This window comes from Rhipicephalus microplus, chromosome 3 (genome assembly GCF_043290135.1).
Source record: "Rhipicephalus microplus isolate Deutch F79 chromosome 3, USDA_Rmic, whole genome shotgun sequence".
NCBI classification, from domain to species: Eukaryota; Metazoa; Arthropoda; class Arachnida; order Ixodida; family Ixodidae; genus Rhipicephalus; species Rhipicephalus microplus.
In genome coordinates this window covers 263496830-263518970 of record NC_134702.1, presented here as the reverse complement: position 1 = coordinate 263518970, position 22141 = coordinate 263496830, and the positions used below count along the sequence as shown (strand labels likewise).

Sequence of the window (22141 nt, the reverse complement as noted above, 5' to 3'; positions counted from 1 at the left end):
AGGCCACTGATGACCTCAACTGCTCATTAACGAGGCATTTACAATGTCTGATAACATAGCTGTAGCAGTTGGCATCCTCAAGTTATGCGGGCTTGGTGTTTTGCATTGAGTTTCGTTAAGCATACCCCCGTTAGGAAACTTGCAAAAGCTGTATTAACAGAACTTAAGGCAGTTATTGGCAAATGGTTGCAGGACTATGCAGCTGTGTAACATGTATGAGTAAAATTATTTCCAGTGGCAAATAAACTATCTTAATTTATTGAAGGGACACAAAAAAGAAAAATCTTGTTGCTAGTAAATTGCTCTTTCACAATTCTGAAGTTTACAGTGAGAACACTTTTAGTAAGAGCGAAAATTGGCAAAAAAAAAAAAATTTGGGTGGCGACTTTGTTTTTCAATTCCCGTACCAAAAGGCAAGACATTATCGAATTTCATAATGTTTTAATGCAAAAAATAGCATTTGCAAAAGCCTTGCTTCAATATGAAAAATAATATTGTACAGGTTAGTTTGGTCACAACAAATATGCCCATTTTCCTTTATAATATTGGATATGTATACTATTCGAATTTGATTCAAAAGTATTCGACTGAAATCACTAGCGTTTCGAATTCGCTTCAAACCTAAAATTCACTGTTCACACAAGCCTAATTTTTTCGAAGTGATAAGTGTATCCCTATGGCTAGTCATGGATAACAACTTTGGAGTGAAAGGCACATTGTGCAGGTGTCTCAGCCACCTCTGCCTGGTAGACAGGTTGACCAGAGACACCGGAAGGTAAAACGATCCATCTTTAATGCACCCAGAGATGTCTGTGATGATGTTGCAGGCCTGGGAAACAGTACATAATGCATAGCTAGTGTTTTTTAATTGCACGTTTTTGGCATGGTAGTTTTCAAAGTTTCTTTAATGATACAATGTTTGGCTGTTATGAATACTTTTCGTGATGCCATGAGGTTCATATCACTGAGGTTACTTAATTTTTATTACTCCAGGTAACTTGAAACTTTTTTTTTGTGTCCTTAAATCGCTCTGAGAGAGCTTTTATCTTGCCGACTTTGTACCATTATATGTATGCACCCTTGAATGGTATAGAGGTCATGTGTTGAGTGAAATTTACATCCCAGAAATTTTACTGTAATGCATAAACAGCACCTACTGGTGTCCTGTTCATTGCTCCTAATGCCATGGGATGGCATTGTGAAGGGATTTTGCGTGTGTGCAGGTGAACTTCAACGAGCCACTATCCACACTACAACGGCTCACAGAGGACTACGAGTATTCGGAGCTGTTGGACCAAGCCGCACAATGTGACGACCCTGCCTTGCAGCTGGTGTACATAGCAGCCTTTGCAGTGTCGTCATATGCGACCACGTCCAATCGAACGGGCAAGCCCTTCAATCCACTCCTCGGGGAGACCTACGAATGTGATCGCCGTGATGATCTTGGCTGGCGGGCCATCTCTGAACAGGTCGGTTCGCTCCCCTCTTGAGTGCTGCTCTTGAACATCTGTTCTTGCGTAACAGAGTGAAAGCATGAGAAGGGTGGGAGTCTGTTCCCCAATGACTGGCAGGGTGGCTCTGAAGTGCACTCACCAATGCAGCAAAATTTCTCAGTTGGACTTCGTAAGGGCCGAATTATTGAGTTTTAAGAAAGCAGTGAAAAAAATGATGTACTTTTAATTTTGTGAATGAATGCGTGAAACCTGTTTCATGCTTAAGAGCTGAAATTCTGATAATTTTGCAACTTCCTACAGAGTACATCTCTTGAATGAATCACTGCACGTTCTAGCGTTACCACTGGTGCTCGTAGAAGTTCGAGAAAGTGCACAGCTTTTGATGTTGTGCAGGCAATAAATGAGAATGGTGAACGACAGTTGAGAAGGCACCAGTGCATTTAGGCACGGCTTGCACCGAGCGATAACAACTCCAACAGTGCAACGATTTGTGTGACACCCGGACACACAGAAATATCAAACCAGTGAATGTTCAAACATGCTAACAACACTCCAACGCAATGGCAGCATTGGAAATGAAACGGGGAAAAAGAAAGGGCGCTCCCTGCTGCGACATGTGGGCACAATGAAGCGACAGCAAGCAGGTGTGTCGAAGCAATGACGGAGAGGTAGGACTAGAGTTTTGCCCACCAAAGCTGTGCAGTGGCCTACTGTAAAACCCCACCTCCCATCAGCCAGTCAAGATTACAGGAAAAAAAGGGGGCGGGGGGGGGGGAGTGGTGGCTTTGCGGAAATGGTACTTGACGACAAAACGAAAATAATTCACTTATATCTGGTTTGGCCACATTGAGGTTTGAGCATCTATATTAAATTTAAACCAGCCTATTATAACATTAAAGGGACTATAAAGGCAAATATTAAGTCAACATTGACTGTTGAAATAGCAGTCCAGAAACCTCTTAGCGCTGCTCTTGTGCCAAAGGATTGCTTATATTGAAATAAAATCAAATTCTAATAGATTGCATCATGTTAGCGCATTTCAAGGCCGCATGAAAGCAATCTTTTTGACGTCACTGTTTCCGTGCCCAACTACGTGGCCGCAGACATCAGTAGCAGCAGAGAGAGAGAGTAGCTGGAGCCACGGCAGCAACAACGGCCATTGGACAATTTTCCGTTCAACTGAGCCGAAAAGTAAACCTTTGAACCATTCGCACTATTCTCCATAGTACTAATGCCAGGCAGTTATTTTTTCTATAAACCAGACAGAAATGGACAAGCAGTATTTTATTAAGTCTCTTAATGCACAGAACGTTCATTTCGTTAGGTATGACGTACTGTCATACCTAACGGCAACGTCGTTAACAGCCTTTTAAGAAGTATATTGCTAACAAAACAAAAGCACATCCTATTGATCCACACTCTCCATGGTTTTGCATTCATTCTCATGGCTATTCCTCCTGTTCCACTGCCACACCCGTCTTCGATTCCTTCATGGCACTGGACCATCTGTAGAAGCCGCTCGTTGCGTGGTGGGCACTCACCTCACCTTGTTCCTTGTACAGTAAAAACTCAATTCCAAGTCACTGCGGTCACGAGAAATCTTCAAATTAAGCGGGTTTTCGAATCAACAGAACATACAAGAAGTGGGATGCAAAGAACTTGGAATTACTATTTGAAGTAATAAGAGCAGGTCGTTTGCTGTGCCAGCTAGTTTGCTGCTCTAAGGGTTATGTTTTCCTGCAATACCTGGTCTTGTTCTTTGCCTAAAACACGGATTAATGGTGGGTCTCACTGCTGTCACCGAGTAATAAAAGAGAAAAGGAAGATAAAAGAATGATAACGCTCTCGTGGTCAACTAAATTGTGCGCCTGCAAAAAACAAGACATGCTTCACTGTGACACAGTGGTGACACGCGGGCAGCATGTCGCCTGCTTCTCGCTGCGTTGGCATGTCATGGTGTGACCATTCGCCCATTCTTTCTGGTAAAAACAAGAATTCAATAATGGCCATTGTGATGAGATTCGCGATATATCTAGGCTGGAAAACATGATCACTGAAGCTTTTAAACTTAGTTTTCAAAGTAGGCATTGCAGGCAGGAACTCTGCCAGCAGTGCAAGTGCACGAATTGCTGGAGCCACCAGCAATCGGTAGTTCGCATACATCACGAATTTTGTCTAACTGCCCTTTATTAAATTTCTTTAGAATGCCAGAAAGAAGGGTTAGATTATGACGTGCTATCCTAGCGAAAAACATCTTGTTTTCCGCAGGTGCAAGTGATTGACCACAAGACCATTCCCCCCCCCCCCCCACCCATTTTCGAGCTGAAAGTCGTGGAACTGGGGTGCTTTTCAGCTGGCACTCATTAGTATCACCATGTTGCATTGCCTTATGGCTCTTAAAGGGAGTCGTTTTTAAAAATTTGCAGCAAAATTGGTATCAGGATTGGGCCCATGGCACCCAAAGTTTTCGAATTATTCAGTCTGGTGCTGATTGTCGCTTCCAAATATCTGCGCAGACTTACATTGCAAAATACGGGACCGTAAAAATATTTCTAGTTAAGTGGAATTTCGTGGTAACCAAGTTACCAAGTTATGAGGCTTCACTGTATACACCTCTCGCAATCCCCTGCGGACGCCAAGACCTCCTCCCATATAGGGCCGTTGAAGCAGCGTCTTTTCCTTTCTTCTTCCTCCTCCAACCGCTCCCCCCATGTCAGCATTGTGGCGTTTGGTGGTCGCCATGTACCATTTCACTGCTGCTAGTGGATATTTTTTTGGGAAGTTGGTTCAACTATAGGGAACTTGGCTAAACCTCATAGAGTTTTGAAAGGTCGATGTTGCCCTGTGACATCGATAACGATCTCAAGCCATGCTCTAAAACAAAATTTAAGCCTGAATAGTGTTCATATAGATGCCGATATTGAAAATATGCATTTATAGGAACTTTCAAGCATTCAGGCAAGAATGCGAAAAATAGACATTTTTAGGCACTATAAAAACACTAAAAAAGCATTTCTTAACCTCTGGTTTATCCTCGTATATCGAAGTGGCACAATAGAAATGCAAGGAACAAAATAGCTGTTTGCGTGAAGTCCAGTCTCTAGTCATTACACAGCACATCACTTGTTGTAGCACACAAGAGGTAATTTATCTATCGGTTTATTAGTGACCAGTCTCGGTTTCTGTTTGAGAGAGCTCTGAGAATGACAGTTACTTGCATCCAATGTGTGAAACGGCGCACACAAGTGTGGCGTACTTACACGCTACCTGCATCGTCCACTGGGGCTCTTCAGCCTGCTGTGAGTGCCAGACGATGGCGTTGCTATCATCAATGTAAAATTGTAAAAGCTTTCTTCAAACGCCGTAAAGTTTGAGTCATTCTTAATATCGTTGAAGCTTTTCAAATAAGCGAACTTAGCTCCTTCGGCCACAATGTTGATTGACGCAGAACGCCGATGCAAACTTTGTAGAGTGGCAAAATTTTGGTTTGTGGCAGAAGCAAAGGCGATGGCACATTCATAACCACACCGCTACACTTCCATGGCACCGGCAACGGCAGCCAAAATCTCGGCATCGATGCAGTCAGAAACTTCGTCATCTGTACTGATGAAGTCGCTACTGTCCGAGATGGTGCCCGGAAACACTGATAAGTCGCAGGATTCACTGAGGCATCGTACGCTGTTGTCAGCGGTCACGACGCACTCGAAGTCGTCACCTGGCCCGCAAGGCTGTCGTTCCAAGCGTCAGTCATAATTTTTATCGCTACATTCGGGTCAACGTTCAATTTAACTCTTGAATGAGGATTTATCAGGAACGAGGCGAGAAGGCCTCAAGGCGCAAAGAACGCAACGCTGAGTTCGTCGGAGTCACGGAGGAAGTAAAGTTGGTTCCTTCGTCCATGGTCGGAGTTCTCACTGCCGACATGTTGGTGATATTGATGTTACTATGGCTTTATAGCTGGCAGCCGCTGCTTTTAGCGGCTTTGATGCGAAATAATAAAAAAAGCGTAGCCCCCACGACACGCGTTCTGAAACTGAAAACACTAAAAAAATATGTCGCAAGGTTGCACATCGTGAAGGCCATACTTTTCAGGCTGGCATGCCATTGTGCGCGAACAAACAAGGAAGGTAAAGCGAACCACATGAGGACATTGCACTGAGATCATAGAGTTGCTTCGCGTTCTCTTTCAGTGCCCTCGGCAATCGGTCTTTTGGAAAACACTATGCCCGCACGCTAAGACCTGCAGATCGTGCATCAAACGTATCGATGTACAGCTAAACCTCGTTATAATGAGACGGGCTATAACGAAATAATGGATATAACGAGCAAATGCTAATTCCCCTTGAAAGTCCCCATACAAACCAATGTATTCAACACCTCAATTTAACGAGGCAAAATTTGCCTGTTATGGGATATAACGAACAAATTTTGTTAGGAAGTAAAATTTTGAGCCGATGTCACGACAGTGCACAACGCGAATTTGAGACGGCGCGCAATGCGAGAACTGTATTTAGCAGTTCAAAACTCCCGCCACGCGCCTTCCAGCAACGCGCGCAAAGCAGACGGCACGCGCTGTTTCCGGAGGAGAGGTCGCTGCACGTGCGCCGCTTGGCTACCACCGATAGCGGAGCGCTCCGCAGCTCAGCGAATGTCTTGCCCTTTTTTTTTTGTGTGTGTCTTCTTTATATTCTCCCTCTCCCCTTTCTCATGGCGCTGAGGCACGCTTCCTAATCTTAATACCCCCTTTCCCTTGAGTAACCGGTTCCTAGAAGGCAGCGCAAAAGAGCGCCCCTTCTGCCCCTTTGTCTTCACAGTCACTTTCTCTGCAAGTGTTGTCGCTCGCCGACGTGAGCCGCATTGCTTTTGCGTGCGTGTTTCTTCTCTTTTTCGACCGCTTCTGCCTTGTATTTTATCGTGCTGTGCTCGTGATTCCAGCAACATGAATGCCCCAGCCGGGAAGCGAAAGCGCATAACGCTAGATCAGAAGGCGGCTATGATAAGAGCCGTCGAATCGGGGACCAAGAAAGGCAACGTGGCAAGAGACTTTGGCGTATTGACGAGCACACTGTCGACCATCTTGAGCAAGCAGGACTCTATCATCGACGCTGTTGCACGTGGCGTGAAAGGAAGCGCTAAGAGGATGAGGGCACCTGCCTTTGAAGCGTTCGAAAGGGCCGTTTTTAAATGGTTCTTGGACACGCGAGCTGTGAATCTGCCGGTGAGCGGCGCCTTGCTGCAAAGAAAAGCGAGAGACTTTGCCTGCATCATGGGCTATGACAACTTCGTAGCAAGTTCGGGTTGGCTCCAACGCTTCAAGGAGCGCCACGACATTGTCGGGAGAGCGGTCTGCGGCGAATCGCAATCTGTCGACGAAGCAGAGGCTACCAAGTGGGCGAAAGAAAACATCGTGCGGCTGCTAGAAAAATACAGCGCGGAGGATATTTTTAACGCTGATGAAACCGCTCTCTTTTTCAAGATCTTGCCGCACAAGAAGTTAGCCCTCAAAGGCGAGCCGTGCCATGGCGGCAAACAAAGTAAGCTGCGGATCACTGCGCTACTTTTTGCAAACGTGACCGGCTCTGAGAAGCTGCCACTGCCAATTTTTGTAATTGGCAAAAGTGCATCCCCTCGCTGCTTTAAAGGGAAGAGGCAGCTCCCAGTCAAGTGCGTAGCCAATCGCAAAGCCTGGATGACCAGGGAGATTTTTGAAAATTGCTTTGCGAATGGGACGAGAAGCTGGCAAAGGCGAACCACAAGGTGTGCCTTGTTTCAGATAACTGCACCACCCACCATACCGCTGCCGTGCTTCAAAACATCGAGCTGCTGTTTTTTCCCACCAACTGCACAGCAAAAATACAGCCGCTTGACCAAGGTGTGATTATGTCGCTGAAGGCAGGTTACCGCAAGCGTGTGATAGACAAGCTCCTGCTCAACATGAGGATGAAGCGAGACACTGATGTTGACTTGTACGCTGTGCTCGAAATGCTTCAGGCGGCGTGGATGAGTGTGACGGCGACCACGATTGCAAACTGCTTTCGACACGCCTCATTTGCCGCCGCACCAGACGCCAGCAATGAGCCATCAGACGAGCCCACTGTGCCGGACGGTTTTTCCACATCAGACGAAGTCGCTGCATCATGGACGGCACTTCGTGTCGCCGGTGTCGTGCCTGACAGCGAGTCGTTTTGCAACTATGTGAGTGCGGACTCGGAAGTGGTGGCAACGGAGCAGCTCCTGGATGGCGATATTGTGCGCGCGGTCAGTGATTGTAACGAAATCAGTAACGATGACTCGGTCGACGAACAGGAGACAAGTGTGCCGACGTCGTCGGAGGCATTAGATGCGGTGAACCTACTGCGTCGCTACTTCGGCGCTCATGAGGGCAGCAAAGATGGCTTGAACATTGCGGCCGCAGCTGAGCCAGCCATCGTTCGCATCAAGAAGGTGCATCAACGTCCAATTACGGACTTCTTTGCAGCTAAGTCTGCCTGAAATGCAAGCTGTGTATTTTGAAGTGCATTAAAACAGGTGCATGACTTTTTCCTTTTTATTTGGGAATGCGGTTATTTTGTTGCATACCACCGTGCGGCGGGATGCTATTTCGCCCGCTATTTTTTGGGGGTAAGTACAGTGCATAATATTTGGGGTAAATGCCCGCTATGGCTATAACGAAATAATGGTTATAACGAGCAAATAGCGGCGGCCCTCCAATTTCGTTATAACGAGGTTTAACTGTACTCGCAAGTACCGCGCAGCGAACCAGATCAGCGTGATGAAATGACATCATTTTTTCGTCACCTGCGCGTGAAAAAGGATCGGAACTTGTCAGAATGCGGCCTAAAATTGATCAATATTTGCTAGTAAAAAATGCACTTTCTGGGCTTCGGCGTGGCGCAGTGTTCGATATAGCAGATGTCCCGGCCGCTGTGTGGGAGTTGGATATACAGGTTCACTGGTTCCATACTTTTGCATAGGAAGATCAAGGGGATTTTTCGACGGTTCGACATAGCCAATACTTCTATATATCTGAGTTTGATATATCCGGGATCGACTGTACTGCTCTTTCAGTTTTATTGACATACCAGGTGTAAATACAAATGTCCAGCACTTTCAAAAATACAACTTAACAAAATTCATGTTAAATTGTTATCTGCCACTGACCCTCAAGATAAACGTATAAAACAGCTGCATCTTGCCGGTAGATATCCTTGGAGCAGAAACCTGGAGATTTACAAAGAGGGTTCAGCTTAAACTGAGGACATCGCAGCGAGTAATGGAAAGGAAGATGATAGGTATAACCTTAAGAGAGAAGCCCCGCCGCGGTGGTTTAGTGGATAAGGTACTCGGCTGCTGCCCGCAGGTCGTGGGATCGAATTTTGGCTGTGGCGGCTGCATTTTCGATGGAAGTGAAAATGCTGTAGGCCTGCGTGCTCAGATTTGGGGGCAAGTTAAAGACCCCAGGTGGTCAAATTTGCGGAGCCCTCAACTACAAAGTCTTTCGTAATCATATGATGGTTTTGAGACGTTAAACTCTACATAACGGATTGAACCTTAAGAGAGAAGAAGAGAGCAGAGTGGATCAGGGAACTAACAGAGGTTGAGGATATCATAGTTGAAATCAAGAACAAAAAATGAACATGGGCCGGGCACGTAGCACGTAGGCAGGATAAGCGCTGGTCATTAGGGCAACTGACTGGATCCCAGAGAAGGCAAACGCACGAAGGGGAGACAAAAAGTTAGGTGGGCCAATGAGATTAAAACCTTTGCATACCTGCAACGGCACAGCAGGAACGGCACAGCAGGAAGCACTAGACCAGGTTGTTTTTCGGATCATTGGATAGGCCTTTTCCCTGCAGTGGGCATAGTCAGCCTAATGGTGATGGTGTTCATGCAATTTTTTTTTCCAATTGCTCAGAACCGAGTGTGCACAGATCCTCATCAAGCTCATTCCAGAAAAAAATACATTCCACGAAGAAACAAAAACCACAAACAAAAGAAAATGAAAACAATTCATGATTGATCTAATGGGCACAATATTTAGAGAATCAAATCACCGGGTACGGTGAGCAGAAGATGCAACGAAGGATATGGGTGCTAAAACACTGGAACCTGTGTCAACTATCATATTTATGCCGGAGGATGACATGATTGCAAGTCCACCGATGTCCGAAGGGGCTACAGCGATAAAACATGCGCATGTGAAGTACTGAGAAACATTGGTCAACGCGACGAAATATAAGCAGCATTGCTTTTTCTAACAGATTATCACATTCACGTCTGTGGTCAGGTCACCAAACAACGGACGCTTATTTAAGTTTAGCCATAATCTTATGCGCTGTCCGTCCGGATTCTTTTGTATAGTTGCTTAATGTGTGTTGGAGATACCAGTGTTCCGAAATACTGTGCCATATTAAATTTGTTAGGAGAGTTACTCCAATCTATTTGAACCCCATGACACATACTAGACTTACACAGTCATTAATATATGCAAAATGAAGAGGCCATTTCTTACTCGAAAATGTCATGACTATGGCATTTTCGCAGTTACTAGACAATTGCCATGTTTTCGCTCCTGTTAAGAAACGACGCCAAAAACTGTAATCAGGGCATCATGATCTTGAGTATTAGAGACGATTTTACAGATAACGCTGTCTGCATACAATTCATATTTAATTTGGGTGTTACTGATAATCTCGGCTGCGTCGCTTATACAAATATTAAACAAAAGCGGCCCAAGCACTGAACCTTCAGGCTCCTCTGGCGTGATCTGTACATCGGATGACTTTGCATGGTTAAACGTAACAAATTTCAGGAGCTATCGCAAGTAATTTGTTATCCAATCAACCAGCTTGTTGTCAGCAAAATTGTAAAGAAGGTAGAAGTTTGGCATGTCGAACCATGTCCGATTCCCAAGAATACTCGATAATAATGGCATAAATTAGTCTTCAGTTGTTAAGGGAAGCAACAATGTCGTGCGTAAATTCAAGCAACTGTGTAGCTTCAGGAAAATAGGTTGTGTGTGTTTATGTATTGTACATAGTATTTGTTGATAATATGCTCCAAAAGTGTGAAGCTGGTATACAAAGCAAAAATATTGTCCTATAATTTGCTTCTTGCTTGTTTCCGGACTTAAGACGACGTTTGCTAATTTCCACTGTTGGAGAATGGTTGCAGATATTTACTTTTTAAATAATACAGTAAGATATTTAGCACACCACTTTAAAAATATGTTTGGCATACCGTCTGGGCCAGAGTGCATCGTAACTTCAAAATTACTATCAGGTTATGCACTTCAGAGGAGCCCAAATCAAGATTAGAAAGAGCGAATAGTGCTCTGCAAACAGAAAATGGAAGAGAGATGCCGTTAGCGGTAGAAAAAAAAAATGATTCAAAGTAATTATTAAAAGCTTCTGCTATAGCTTCCGGATTTGAGAATTTGCCATCAAGAATAAACAATGAGAACATAGACGACGCAGAAGTAATCGACCTCTAGGACCTGGATGTTTTTTTGTTTTTTTTTTTTCATAAGTGGAGCGCAGGCATAGCTAAGGTAGTAGTTGCTTGTCTCTTGATTTTAGCTTCTATTTACTTTTCAATGCGTCAACTCAAGAAGCATTATAATTACACTCGGAATGACGATTCTTACGTAAGTGCTTTATGCGACGAGTGAATTGGGTAATATTTTATGGTAGCTTGGGTGTCAGGGGTTCCACTTAACATTTTTGTGTGGCCCACATTTTGATAGACATTGTCACAAAACTCAAGAAGGAGCTTATCTACACTGCAAAATTTGGTACAGTATTTAAATTGCTCAAAAGATGAGGCTAAAGTGTCCAGTACGGAAGTTTCATCAACGTTAAGAAAGTTCAAAACAGCTTTGATCTCGGGTCTTCGAGGAGAACACGCCAAGTTTGAGGCAACAGTACTATGGTCGGAAAACCCTTCGAAGACTTCACATTTTACACCGTGCGATAGGAGCTCCCAGCCCCATAATGAACTATGGGTGCAGCTAACTCTTTTTCATCTGAACACACGGAACTGTGAAACACAAGTATATGGGAATACGGCTGTTTTCGGGAAAATAAAACAGGCTTTTTACAGTGGTGTCATATCATGTGGAAGGGTAAACGAGCCATTTGCTTATTCCTGCTGAAAGAGCGAACGCACTAGCACTTGCTAGCACTCGTGACCACGCCCTTATATTAAAAGTTCACAGATGCGGATTGAGCCATGCAGCCTCCTACCTGAATATCCCTTCATACTCCTTTGTCCAGCAAAAGGCAGACAGGGCTTCCTTTTCAGTTGAGGAGCACTCGACAGTATAGACCCTTTCACTCTTTGAAAACACAGGCCCTTGATGACATCCGGTTTTGTCCACTGATGTGCCATAATACAGTTGACCCCTCTTAAACGAAATTCGAAAGGGATCCATAAAACTGTTCCATTTATCAGAAGTTTCATTTAAGCAAAGTACACTCATTTAGTGAATGAAAAACTTTAATCAAACTGCACAAAGCTCACTTTACTTATGAGGATGAGTAGGAGAAAAAAAGGAGTGAAGGGTGGTTTGTTTGGCAAGCTTGCGTTGTTTTTTCACAAGGTACGCACCCATGTTTGAAAAACTAGCCAAAAATTCTGGACAAGCCGCATGCTCAAAATAGCACTGCAAACGTTCAACAACCTCTTTAGCTGATTGTTCTGGTGGCACCACTACACTGGCAATATTGTCATCACATTCATCGCTGAACTGTTGATCCTCATTTTGCACTTCGACAATCATTTCCTCGACAGTCTCCTTACGACACGTACGAACATTTTCATCAATTGATTCGTAGTCCTGCAGCGTGAAAGGGGCAGACGGCACGACCTCACTGAATACTGCATCAATGTCGGCATTAGCAGGGCTTTCTTCTTCATCAGGTACTGCTTCTTGCACTTGAAAGCCAGGACTGATAGTTGGGCTAGGTGGTGATACATTATGGGCAGTACCAGCGCACAAACTCACGAGACGAAGAGAAGAGACACAAACAGGCGCTGACTCTCAACTGAAGAATTTATTGAAATATGGCCCTCTGCGCATGTTCGCTGTCCCTCTGCGCATGTTCTGTGCACATTTATCCTATGTGTTTAGATAACTTGTATATTTCGATAAATTCTTCAGTTGAGAGTCAGCGCTTGTTTGTGTCTCTTCTCTTTGTCCCATGAGTTTGTGCGCTGGTACTGCCCATAACTTGAAAGCCAGCATGATCAAAGCATCTGTGTATTGTTGTTGCCTTCACTTGCTCTCAGGCACGAGCCAAAATGTGGATAGTTGGCAAATAACCTATGCTGCTGCATTTCTCGCTGCCTGCACAAAGCAGCATTCGATGGAGCAATTGTCTGCGATAATGAACTTTAATGCTCTGAATAACTCCTTGATCCATCGGCTTGATCGCTACTGTTGCATTGGCTGGCAAGAACTCCAGAGTGATGGCTTGGAGTCTTTCAACCTGACCGTGGGCTGGGCAATTATTCATGATGAAGACAACCTTCCCGCCTTGCCCCGTAAATCTTGCGTCTTCCTCCCATTGCCAGTTTTCGAAACGGCCATGGTCATCCACGCTCTTCCGTTCGCATGGTTCGCAACGGGAAGGTGTCAAACGCCTTTGAAACAACGTGGGTGCCTTGATTTTTCTGTTACCAACAGCTTCAATTTCTCATATCCTGCCATGATCGCACCCACCAGCACAGTGATGCAATCTTTACTGTGTTTTCCTCCACTACAGGCTTCACCTTTGCAGGTGAGAGTCTGATAAAAGCGCCTTATAAAAAAGACCCATCTCGTCAACGTTGACGTCTCGTGGCTCAAAGCTCATCGAAATTTCCTTAATCCGTGCCTATTGCCAGTCGGTGCAAATGTCCCCGTTGACTGCAGCACTCTCGCCTGAGATTGCTTTGAAGACTAGGCCGTGGGGTGTTTTGAAGCGGCTGAGCCATCCGTCGCTTAGGACGAAGTTCTCGACATCCATTTACATGGCGATCTTTCGAGCTTTCTGGTCGAGAATCGGTCCGCTTATGGGCAAATTGGGAACTCGGTGCACGCTTGAACCACAGAAAAAGAACTTTTTCGAGTTGTTCATAAGGCATCGTCCGCATTCGCATCCGCATAGATGGTGATTTCGAGATGTATTTTTTCGCCACCTCCGTCTTGGGCAGGCTACTTTGATCTAGCTTCTGAAGAATTTGCAGCTTTTTTTCAAGCTAGAGTGCATGGTGCGGCCGCTTCCTGTCCATCCGGCTGAAATAAGACCGGGATCTACCTCACTTAGCTGCACAAATAGGCCTTACACACAACTGACTAGCCAACTCGACTCCCACAGCCACCACAAGCGAAAATGGCTACTGAATTGGCTTGTCTCAAAGTGTTGCCATGGTTGTGATACTACCTTTGGCCTGAGTGAGTCTATGCTGTGTTTAGAGTTTGTGCCGTTTAACCGTAGGTGACCAGTAAGCACTGTTTCGATTAACCGAAGAATTTTACTACGCAACACATAGAAATCCAGCCATATGATCCCATTTAGTTCCGTTAATGAGGCATTTTCGTTTAAGTTTCGTTTATTGGGAGTCTACTGTAGCATCGGTGGACAACAAGAGCTCTATAATTTAGCCCGCTGATTTTCTACAGTTTCCTTCGCTTATTTAGCAAAATATATTCAAATAATTGCTCTTTTTAGCTATATAAAAGTTATAAAGATTCCTTTACGCACGTTCCTTGTATGTAAAAAAAAAAAAAACGAAAGAGATACTTTTCTTACTCTTCGAATCCCGGCTGCGGCGGCTGCATTTCCGATGGAGGCGGAAATGTTGTAGGCCCGTGTGCTGAGATTTGGGTGCAGCATGCGAACCCTAGGTGGTCTAAATTTCCGGAGCCCTCCAATACGGCGTCTCTCATAATCATATGGTGGTTTTGGGACGTTAAACCCCACATATCAATATTGCAATTACTTTTTTTACTCTTGGAAAAAGAACTTGAAAACGTGCTTTCAGTTTCGACGTTAGGAGCTGCTAAATGAGGTACCAGACGTTTTTTTTATACAATGTTTGCAGCCTTGAAACTGTTCTCTATCGCAGCTCCTCGTTGTCGTTCACCCTTTTGTGATTGACCTCTTCCCGCTTGGTTGACGTAATGGTTGCTGTGGAACAGAAGGGCGTGCTCTTCTCTGTAAAGTTGGCGACAATCATCACAGTCAACTGTGGAGACATACGACTTCACTGCTGAGCAGAGCATTTCTAGGAGCGCGCTCAGTGCGACTGAAAAATAAGGCCGACAGAAGGGTCAAAGCAGAATAAAGGCTTCCGGCACCAAACGAGTACACACAGCTGCATATGGAGATGTTGAAGCTCTGTGTACATTGATAGTACTCTGTTTTTTTGTGTATAACCTGGCCCTGCATGTAACCCTCACTGCCACCGACAAAAAGAGTGAAAATGAGAGAGTATTGTTGGGAAGCTGCCTTCCTTCCAATACCATGAATCAGAGGGCCATGAAGCAAATTTGCACTCTGACATTCAAATTGAAAATGTGGTAGATACTTTATAAGTGTTTTATCTAATGACATGATGTATCAAACTTTCTTATTTTGACAAGTTGTACATATGCAGCATAGACTGTGTATGCATCTTCATGTGAATTGATCCCACAAGCTATCTCAACTGTGAGTTTTATTGCCATTTCCCCGATAAGGTTGTGTCTAGCAAAGTTAAACAAACTATTCACCTTTCATTCGTATCACCAAGTGTCTTTCATAGCCAACTTTTTTGCAATGACTTTTTTCTGTGGCTGTAGCGAGCTGTAGTGCCAACTATATGATCCAGCAAGCAAGGAGGTGGCCGAAAGCTGTGTGCTGGGGGGAAATTAACATGATGGTTTATGTACTCTTATACTATGCAAATACAAGATAACAGGCGTTGAAGCAAGGAACATGAGTGCTTTCATATAGTATGGGCTTTAGGTTGCCCAATTCTGTATTAAGTTAATAGGAAATAGTCCTATATCAAACTGCTAGTTGGCTTTTTTTTTCTATGTTGAACAGGATCTGCTTTTCTCTCGTCAGCTTAAAGCACGCAGCGCAGTGTTAATAATAGTTGAACGCACAAACATCATTAGAATTCTGCTCGGCTTTCTAGAGACTGTACGTACCAACACTAACTTGGCCAGTGAAAGAGAGAGACCAGGGAAGTGTTGTAAGCACATGTTCGACCTGTCTAGCTTTGAGTTTATGGGGTTCACTTCAAATCAGTGAATTCGCTGCAAGAGCACACGCACATGGCCATGGCATGTCTCGCTTACATGAGTTTGTTGTGCTGTAGGTGAGCCACCACCCACCGATGCTGGCTCAGCATTGTGAGGGTCGTGGCTGGCGGTGCTGGCAAGAATTCTCCATGTCGAGCAAGTTCCGCGGCAAGTACCTGCAGGTGAGCACTGCCCTGTTCTTGTGTCAAACTGGTGTAAAAATGGTGGAGATAGTCAATTAAAATTCTTTAGCCTTTATTTGATTAATCACTTTTTATGTGATGTTTCAATTGATTAATCAAAATTTTTGATGGGTGCATTATAAAGGGTATCACATTGCTTGAGAGGCATTGTTCGTACATAAATGGAAGCCGCAACAAGTTGGTATGCGTTCATCTAGGTTGCCACACGAGAGAAGGATGAAGAATAAGAAACATACTGGCCTTGAAGCCTGGTTATTCTAGCGAATGCCGTGTAAGATAAAACACCCATTAATATTGCCCTTCTTCCCCCCTCCCTCCCTTTAGCAGCTTTTGTAGTAGTGTCAAGGTTTCGGAGACAAATGATAATGATAATGCGAGAAGTCTCTACACCATCTTTAATATATTCTCCCGATTTGAATCGTCTTCTGACACCCAGAACTAGTTCTAAGGAAGTATTCACTGGTATCATGTGTGACTCTAGGTTATCGGCTGACACTATGAGCACACGTCTCCCTTTTCCGTTACTACAATCGCAGCGATAGACGGTGTACTTTTTTTCGCAATCAAATAGTTCCCTACTGGTTACAGTGGAGAAAGCCACGTTTCAGTGAGCGCCACAACATCTGTGAAACACAACTCGATGACAGCCAATAATGAATCTCGCTTATCGATTATGTTTCTGACATTTGATAGTAGAAACGATGCGCTAGCTGAAACCGGGTTCGCATCATTTGACATTTGAGCTAAGACAAGCAACGGCCTCTGTAGACGCAAGGGCAGACAGAGAGTCGTGCCCGCTTTCGTCTCTACCGGGTTCCAATTCACAGATGCTATCGGTTGTTCACGAGTACACAAAGCACTTTTTGTTCATATAAAGTTCTTATAATATGCTGAGAACTGCTATTTGCTTGCTTTCCATACTCAAGCTTTTTACGCACACTCCTCATAGTCGCACAGAAGTCTTCGTTAACTGAGCCGCCACAATCCTTGAGTTTGGCTCTAGCAACCAAGATGCTCTCGCGTAGTTTGAAAGATGCGAATGTAATTACGACAGGTTGGAATTTTTTTGGCATGTATTTTCCCAACCTGTGCACGTGAGATATGCGTTCGTCATCGTCACTCAGGTCAAGATTCAGCTCTCTACTATGGATACTGCATACTTTTTTTTTCACACTGGGTCCATGTTTCGGAGGCAGTGTCTTCAGTGACGTGTAATAAGGGACTCGAGGGGGATCGCAAAATAGTTCGATATATCGATAATTCGAAATATAATGTCGATTTAAGGGTTACCTTGAAGTGCTGCAAGTCTCGGAGCGGTTTATAAAGACCGTGCTAAGCTTCCACTTGCTGACTTTCCCAGAATATCAAAAGAAAAACACGAAATCCACTGCACTTTATTTGGCCCGAAATAAATCTGTGAGCTTGGCTTGCTTCTTTGTCTGAGCTATTAAATTCATGAGGCCATCCTCAATATTGTTGGGGTTTTCCACATAGGCAAGCCCAGGGCCTTGCATAGCACCACAACAGCGGCAAATAAAGCTAAATGCCGACGCAAGCTCTGCAGCGGTCCAAGGTTGCGTCGAAGCGTCGTCGGCATCATCGTCGCTGCTCTGGTCAGCCTCATCGGCACTGGCGACGTCGGCCACGATTTCTGCATCGGTACGGGTCGCCGGTGCGGGCCGAAACGGCTTGCACATCATCATCAGCGCTGACGAAATCGCTCGCTGTTGCCCCATAAGCGATGGCACCAGGAAACGCAGAAAGCTGGTGAAATTCATCCTCAAAGCACTCTCCGTCGTCGTCTGCTGTGACATCGCCGTCACTCCCAATGTCGTCAGATGTAGCTAGAAGGCTAGCTTTACCGAAGCAGTTCACGATTGTGGCTTGTTTGGCTCCATTCCATGCGCTGTTAGGTTTGGCCTGGAAATTCATCTGGGCAGAGGTCATGGTGCATAAGCCGGTCCACTGGAGAGGCTCTCAATCCCTTCGGCACCCAGTCTGCCAGACGCTGTCGAAGATTTGAGTAATTACCCAGACCATGTGACAAGCGAAGGCGAGTTCCTGACTTTCAACTACAGACCCTTTTGTCGTCTCTTCGAGCAGAAGCGGTGACTGATGCCCTCGGCGACTCATCGAGCGACGGGGAAGCTGGCGTGACCGGCGCCAGAGCTGACGGGCGAGCGGCGCTCTTTTAATCCTCAATCGAGTAGCCGACCGGCCGACTGCCTATGCCCGCCAGGCATTGTCCTTGCTCGCCGGAGCATGAGACGTCGTGTCGCCACGACATCGTAAACAGTTCCAGAGAGGACAACAAAGACAGCATCTTCCTTGGAAGAGACCGTGGCGGCCGCCGCAAATCGCCCCGATAATTAAGCGAACAAATCGGCGGATCCTTTGATGTATGCTGTCAGGATCGTGGGAACTCTCGACTAGCGGCACACACACGACGAGGAAGAGCCCTGCTGGTGCCACTTTCAGTGCAGTGTTCGCGGCTCAATATTGGATGTTCACGTGGACCGTGCATGCTCGTCCCCCTCACCTGTTGTGTGTGTGTGATTGGTGTTCCACTCGGAGAGGAGGAGCCCGACAGGGTTTAAAACGACGCCGCAGAGTGCTGGACGTCGCTCTGAACTATGTAACGTTCAACCACCACGCTCGTGGTTTGGGAAACCCCTAAGCTTTCTTTGCTGTAAATATGTGTAAATGGTGCCATAAACCTGTTTTGTTTCTCGTATACTCCAGCGACCTTCCTCTTCCAACCTTAACAGCGCCGGTTACCATTTGTATCGCTCCGACGAGATCGGTTTTAAGTTCGACCCATCACTGAAAGTTGATCAGGAACCTCTGCACCACATGTCGCCTGTATCTGACTTAAAAAATTTAATGCGGCTTTGTTTGAGAGGCTGAAGCCTCGCCGTGGTGTTGGGCGGCAAAAACTTGACTGTGATCCTTTTGAGATGTCTGACCACAAGATGTGCTGAACAGTTGTCTGCCAGAAGACAAACATTGTAGTCTGCCTTCTCTAATTCGGCATCTCATGCACGCATTCCTTTGGAAAAGAGGTCTTGCGTCATCCATGCTTTTTTGTTGAACGCGTATCGGACCACAAGGCTCTTTGCGTTCTTGAAGCATCACGGCGACTTGCTCTTGCCGATAAGGAATGGCCGCAGCTTGCAAGAGCCATCCATGTTCGTCGCGAGCAAGATCGAGACGTGCACTTTGCTCATTTTTCCTTCATGACAAGAGGTCCCTTTAAGATCCCAAGTCTTGTTCAGCAACATTTGCCAGAAGAGCGCCGTTTCGTTGGCGTATATGTCCGACGGCGAGAAGCTGTCTCGAATGTTCGGCCACTCTTCGGAGAGCCACTTCTTCATGTCCTGGCTCTTTGTCGCGCCACTTTCGTCGAAGAAGGTCTTCCCAATAATGCCATAGCGATTCTTGAAGCGTTGCTGCCAACTGGTGCCACCAGTAAAGTCGTCCAGCCCCAAGGCTGCAGCGAACCACTTCGCCTTGTCTATTAGCATCGGGCCACCAACGAAAGTGTTTTTCGTCCTGGTTTCCAAAAACTTCGCGTACGGCGCTTTTTCAATGTTGTCGTATGCAGGATCACGCGCGCGACAAGCCTTAGAATGGCATGACTGGGCAGCCCGCGCCTTTACATCGGCTTTTGTTCCGGAGAATCATGCTCAGTGTGCTCCGAGGAATGCTGATAGCTTCTGTGACCATCGACTTCTTCTCTGCTACCTTCACTCGCCGAATGATGTCGGCTTTGGTCCCCAAGTCTAAGTTTTTACGTTTTTTCGCGTCTATGGATACCAGGGCCAAGAAATGCTGCGCACAAGTCGGAAACGTGAGAGCGGCGAGCCAGTGACAGAACACTAAGCCAGCACAACACAAACAAAAGAGCAACGATTGCAACGGGGTCCTACTCTTGTTGAAACATGCTCTCTTGGTGACAATGCAACTTGGGCTTTTTTAAACAAGCAGCAAAAAAAAAAAAAAAAAAAAAAATGGAAAGAAGGACCGCCAGGGGTGGACAATTCGCAAATGCATGGCCTTTGAGATCGGAAATAGCCACTGTTGCAAAGGGCGTTGATGGAAACAGATCCCAACGGCTGTGTTCTTGGGGACTGCATGCCAGAGTGCGGGATTACCTTGAGAATGCACATTGTGCCAAAGCAGTCAGTGCAGACTATCGTGTAAGTTTTATTTGGTAGTTCAAGCTGTTGGCATACTTATTGAAAAATGCTTTACCACACCTTGCAAGCTGAATACCACACCAGGCAAACAGGTGCGCTCGCGAGCGCTGTGCAAATTATGGCGTATTCGGTTGGGCATTTTCGAGCGCTCTGGAGGGCTCTGAAATGTGGCTGCGCCTTCGGTTGGTAGAATTCGAGCACTCGGACTACCTACCTTTGGTTGGTTCTTTCAGGCGTCAGCCTCTGACTCAGAGCGCTCCCAACGGCTTCGACTTCGAAGTTAGAATGAGGCACGATCTGACTGGGAGAACGGATCGCGTGACTCAAGCCGGCCAATCACGTGGCTGCCGGCAGGTGAACCAGGTGAGGAGCGCGCGTGAGCGTGCATTTCGGAAGGGGGCATGGTCGGCCACATAGTACTTCGTGCACGTGCATTGTTAGTGGCCTTTTTGAGCGTGTGTGGGGTGAATTCACATCTACGAAGCCGTAAACGCACCATGTCGATTAATGAGGTGGCTAGCGAAGGCGGTGCAAACGTCAATGCTTTTGTTACAGCAGCTTACTGGCAGCCCCGTGATTTGCCTTGAAGGTAGCAGCTCGGACGAGTACAATCGTGAAATTTATGTGCTGAGCTCAGAAGGCTTTCGCTACATCCAGAAATGTCGAAGAGAGCGAAATAAAAAATATAGGAAAGGTCAAACATGTTGTAGATATCCACGGAACTGATCAGCACTGTTTACCCGACAGCTTCCCGCACTGGCTGCATTGTAGTGCTATAGGCACGCTTTAGCTGCTCTGGGTGCTCTGAGATTGCTGATGTATTCGGTTCGTACGCTGCCTCTCGCTCTCTGATTTTGAGCTGCTTCTGCATCTGGTGAGTGTAAGCCAGAGGACCAGAGCGGTCAACCAAATACGCCATTATTGAAGCAACGCAGTCACATTCTCTACGCATGTGCACACAATAAGGATCCATAATTCTTTTGAAACGCGACTGAATAAGTGCTGTGCGAACTTATTGAAGCAATGCGATCACATTTTCGACGCGCCCACGAAAAGGGTTCGTAAATTTTTTGGAACGACACTGAATTGTGATCAGTGTCACAGTTCTGGCGCGGCGCACCTTCGATATATTGAATCTGTCAACCTACAAGTGTTCGGTATACGTGCACCTGTGCCCTATACTTTAACATGTGTTCTTCAAGGGGATTTTTCGACCGGTCGATGTAGCCAATAATTCGATATATTCAAGTTCGATATACCCGGGACCAGATACATCGCGTCGGGAGCGATCTTCTAGTTCATTCAGCTGGTCACCTAACACTGCCAGTGCTGGTGTTACTCCCACACTCGAACTTTCACCACTCAAGCGCATACTGTCCTCGGCCAAAGAAAGCCTGTTGTGAATGTCACAAATTTTTTCTTCAAGTAAACTTTGCACTTCTTTGATGGCGTCTAGAGAAGCCATAACCTCACTGTGATTCGCGTCACCATTTTTATGCAGGAATTTTATCAAGGAAAGTAGTTCTTTGTGCTCCTTTGCTTGTCTCTTCTTTGGGTGGCCCAGAATTCAATTCCACATCACCCGCTAGAAACAGTAACCCCGCTAAATGTACACACTCGCAACCAAGATAAAACAATACGTGTGGGCATGGATGTACTAGTAAACAATGATCGCTTGACTTTCTACAGTTCAGTGAAAAGGGACAATCTACCTGCACGATAAAACAGAATGGCGATTGAAGCGGCTGCATCACTGCTGTGCTTCCACACCCACTGACATGAAGCTCCAAAAATGGCGGGTTATCAGAGTGAGGTGAAAAGAATGAGATGTATTGAAGAGCGTGGTGCTTTACGCGGCACACTTCAGTGATCACAAATATAAACACGACCATTGTCTCTCCGCCAAAATACTGCTGAAACTGAAAAGGATGTTGAATTCTGATGCAGTGCCTTCAACATTCAGCCACAGCCAACACAACAGCGGGAAGGCCCGACCGGATTTTAGAGAAGCAC

The 22141-nt window shown here is 45.7% G+C and overlaps 1 protein-coding gene across 1 annotated transcript in view; it reads left to right on the top strand.

Moving 5' to 3' along the window:
• The window catches only part of Osbp (oxysterol binding protein), a 51084-nt gene that overhangs the window by 19268 nt on the left and 9675 nt on the right, over positions 1-22141 (top strand). The window contains exons 4-5 of the mRNA XM_037419806.2: positions 1224-1469; positions 15804-15908. Coding sequence (XP_037275703.1) covers positions 1224-1469; positions 15804-15908 — 351 coding nt within the window. The remainder of the gene's footprint in view (positions 1-1223; positions 1470-15803; positions 15909-22141) is intronic.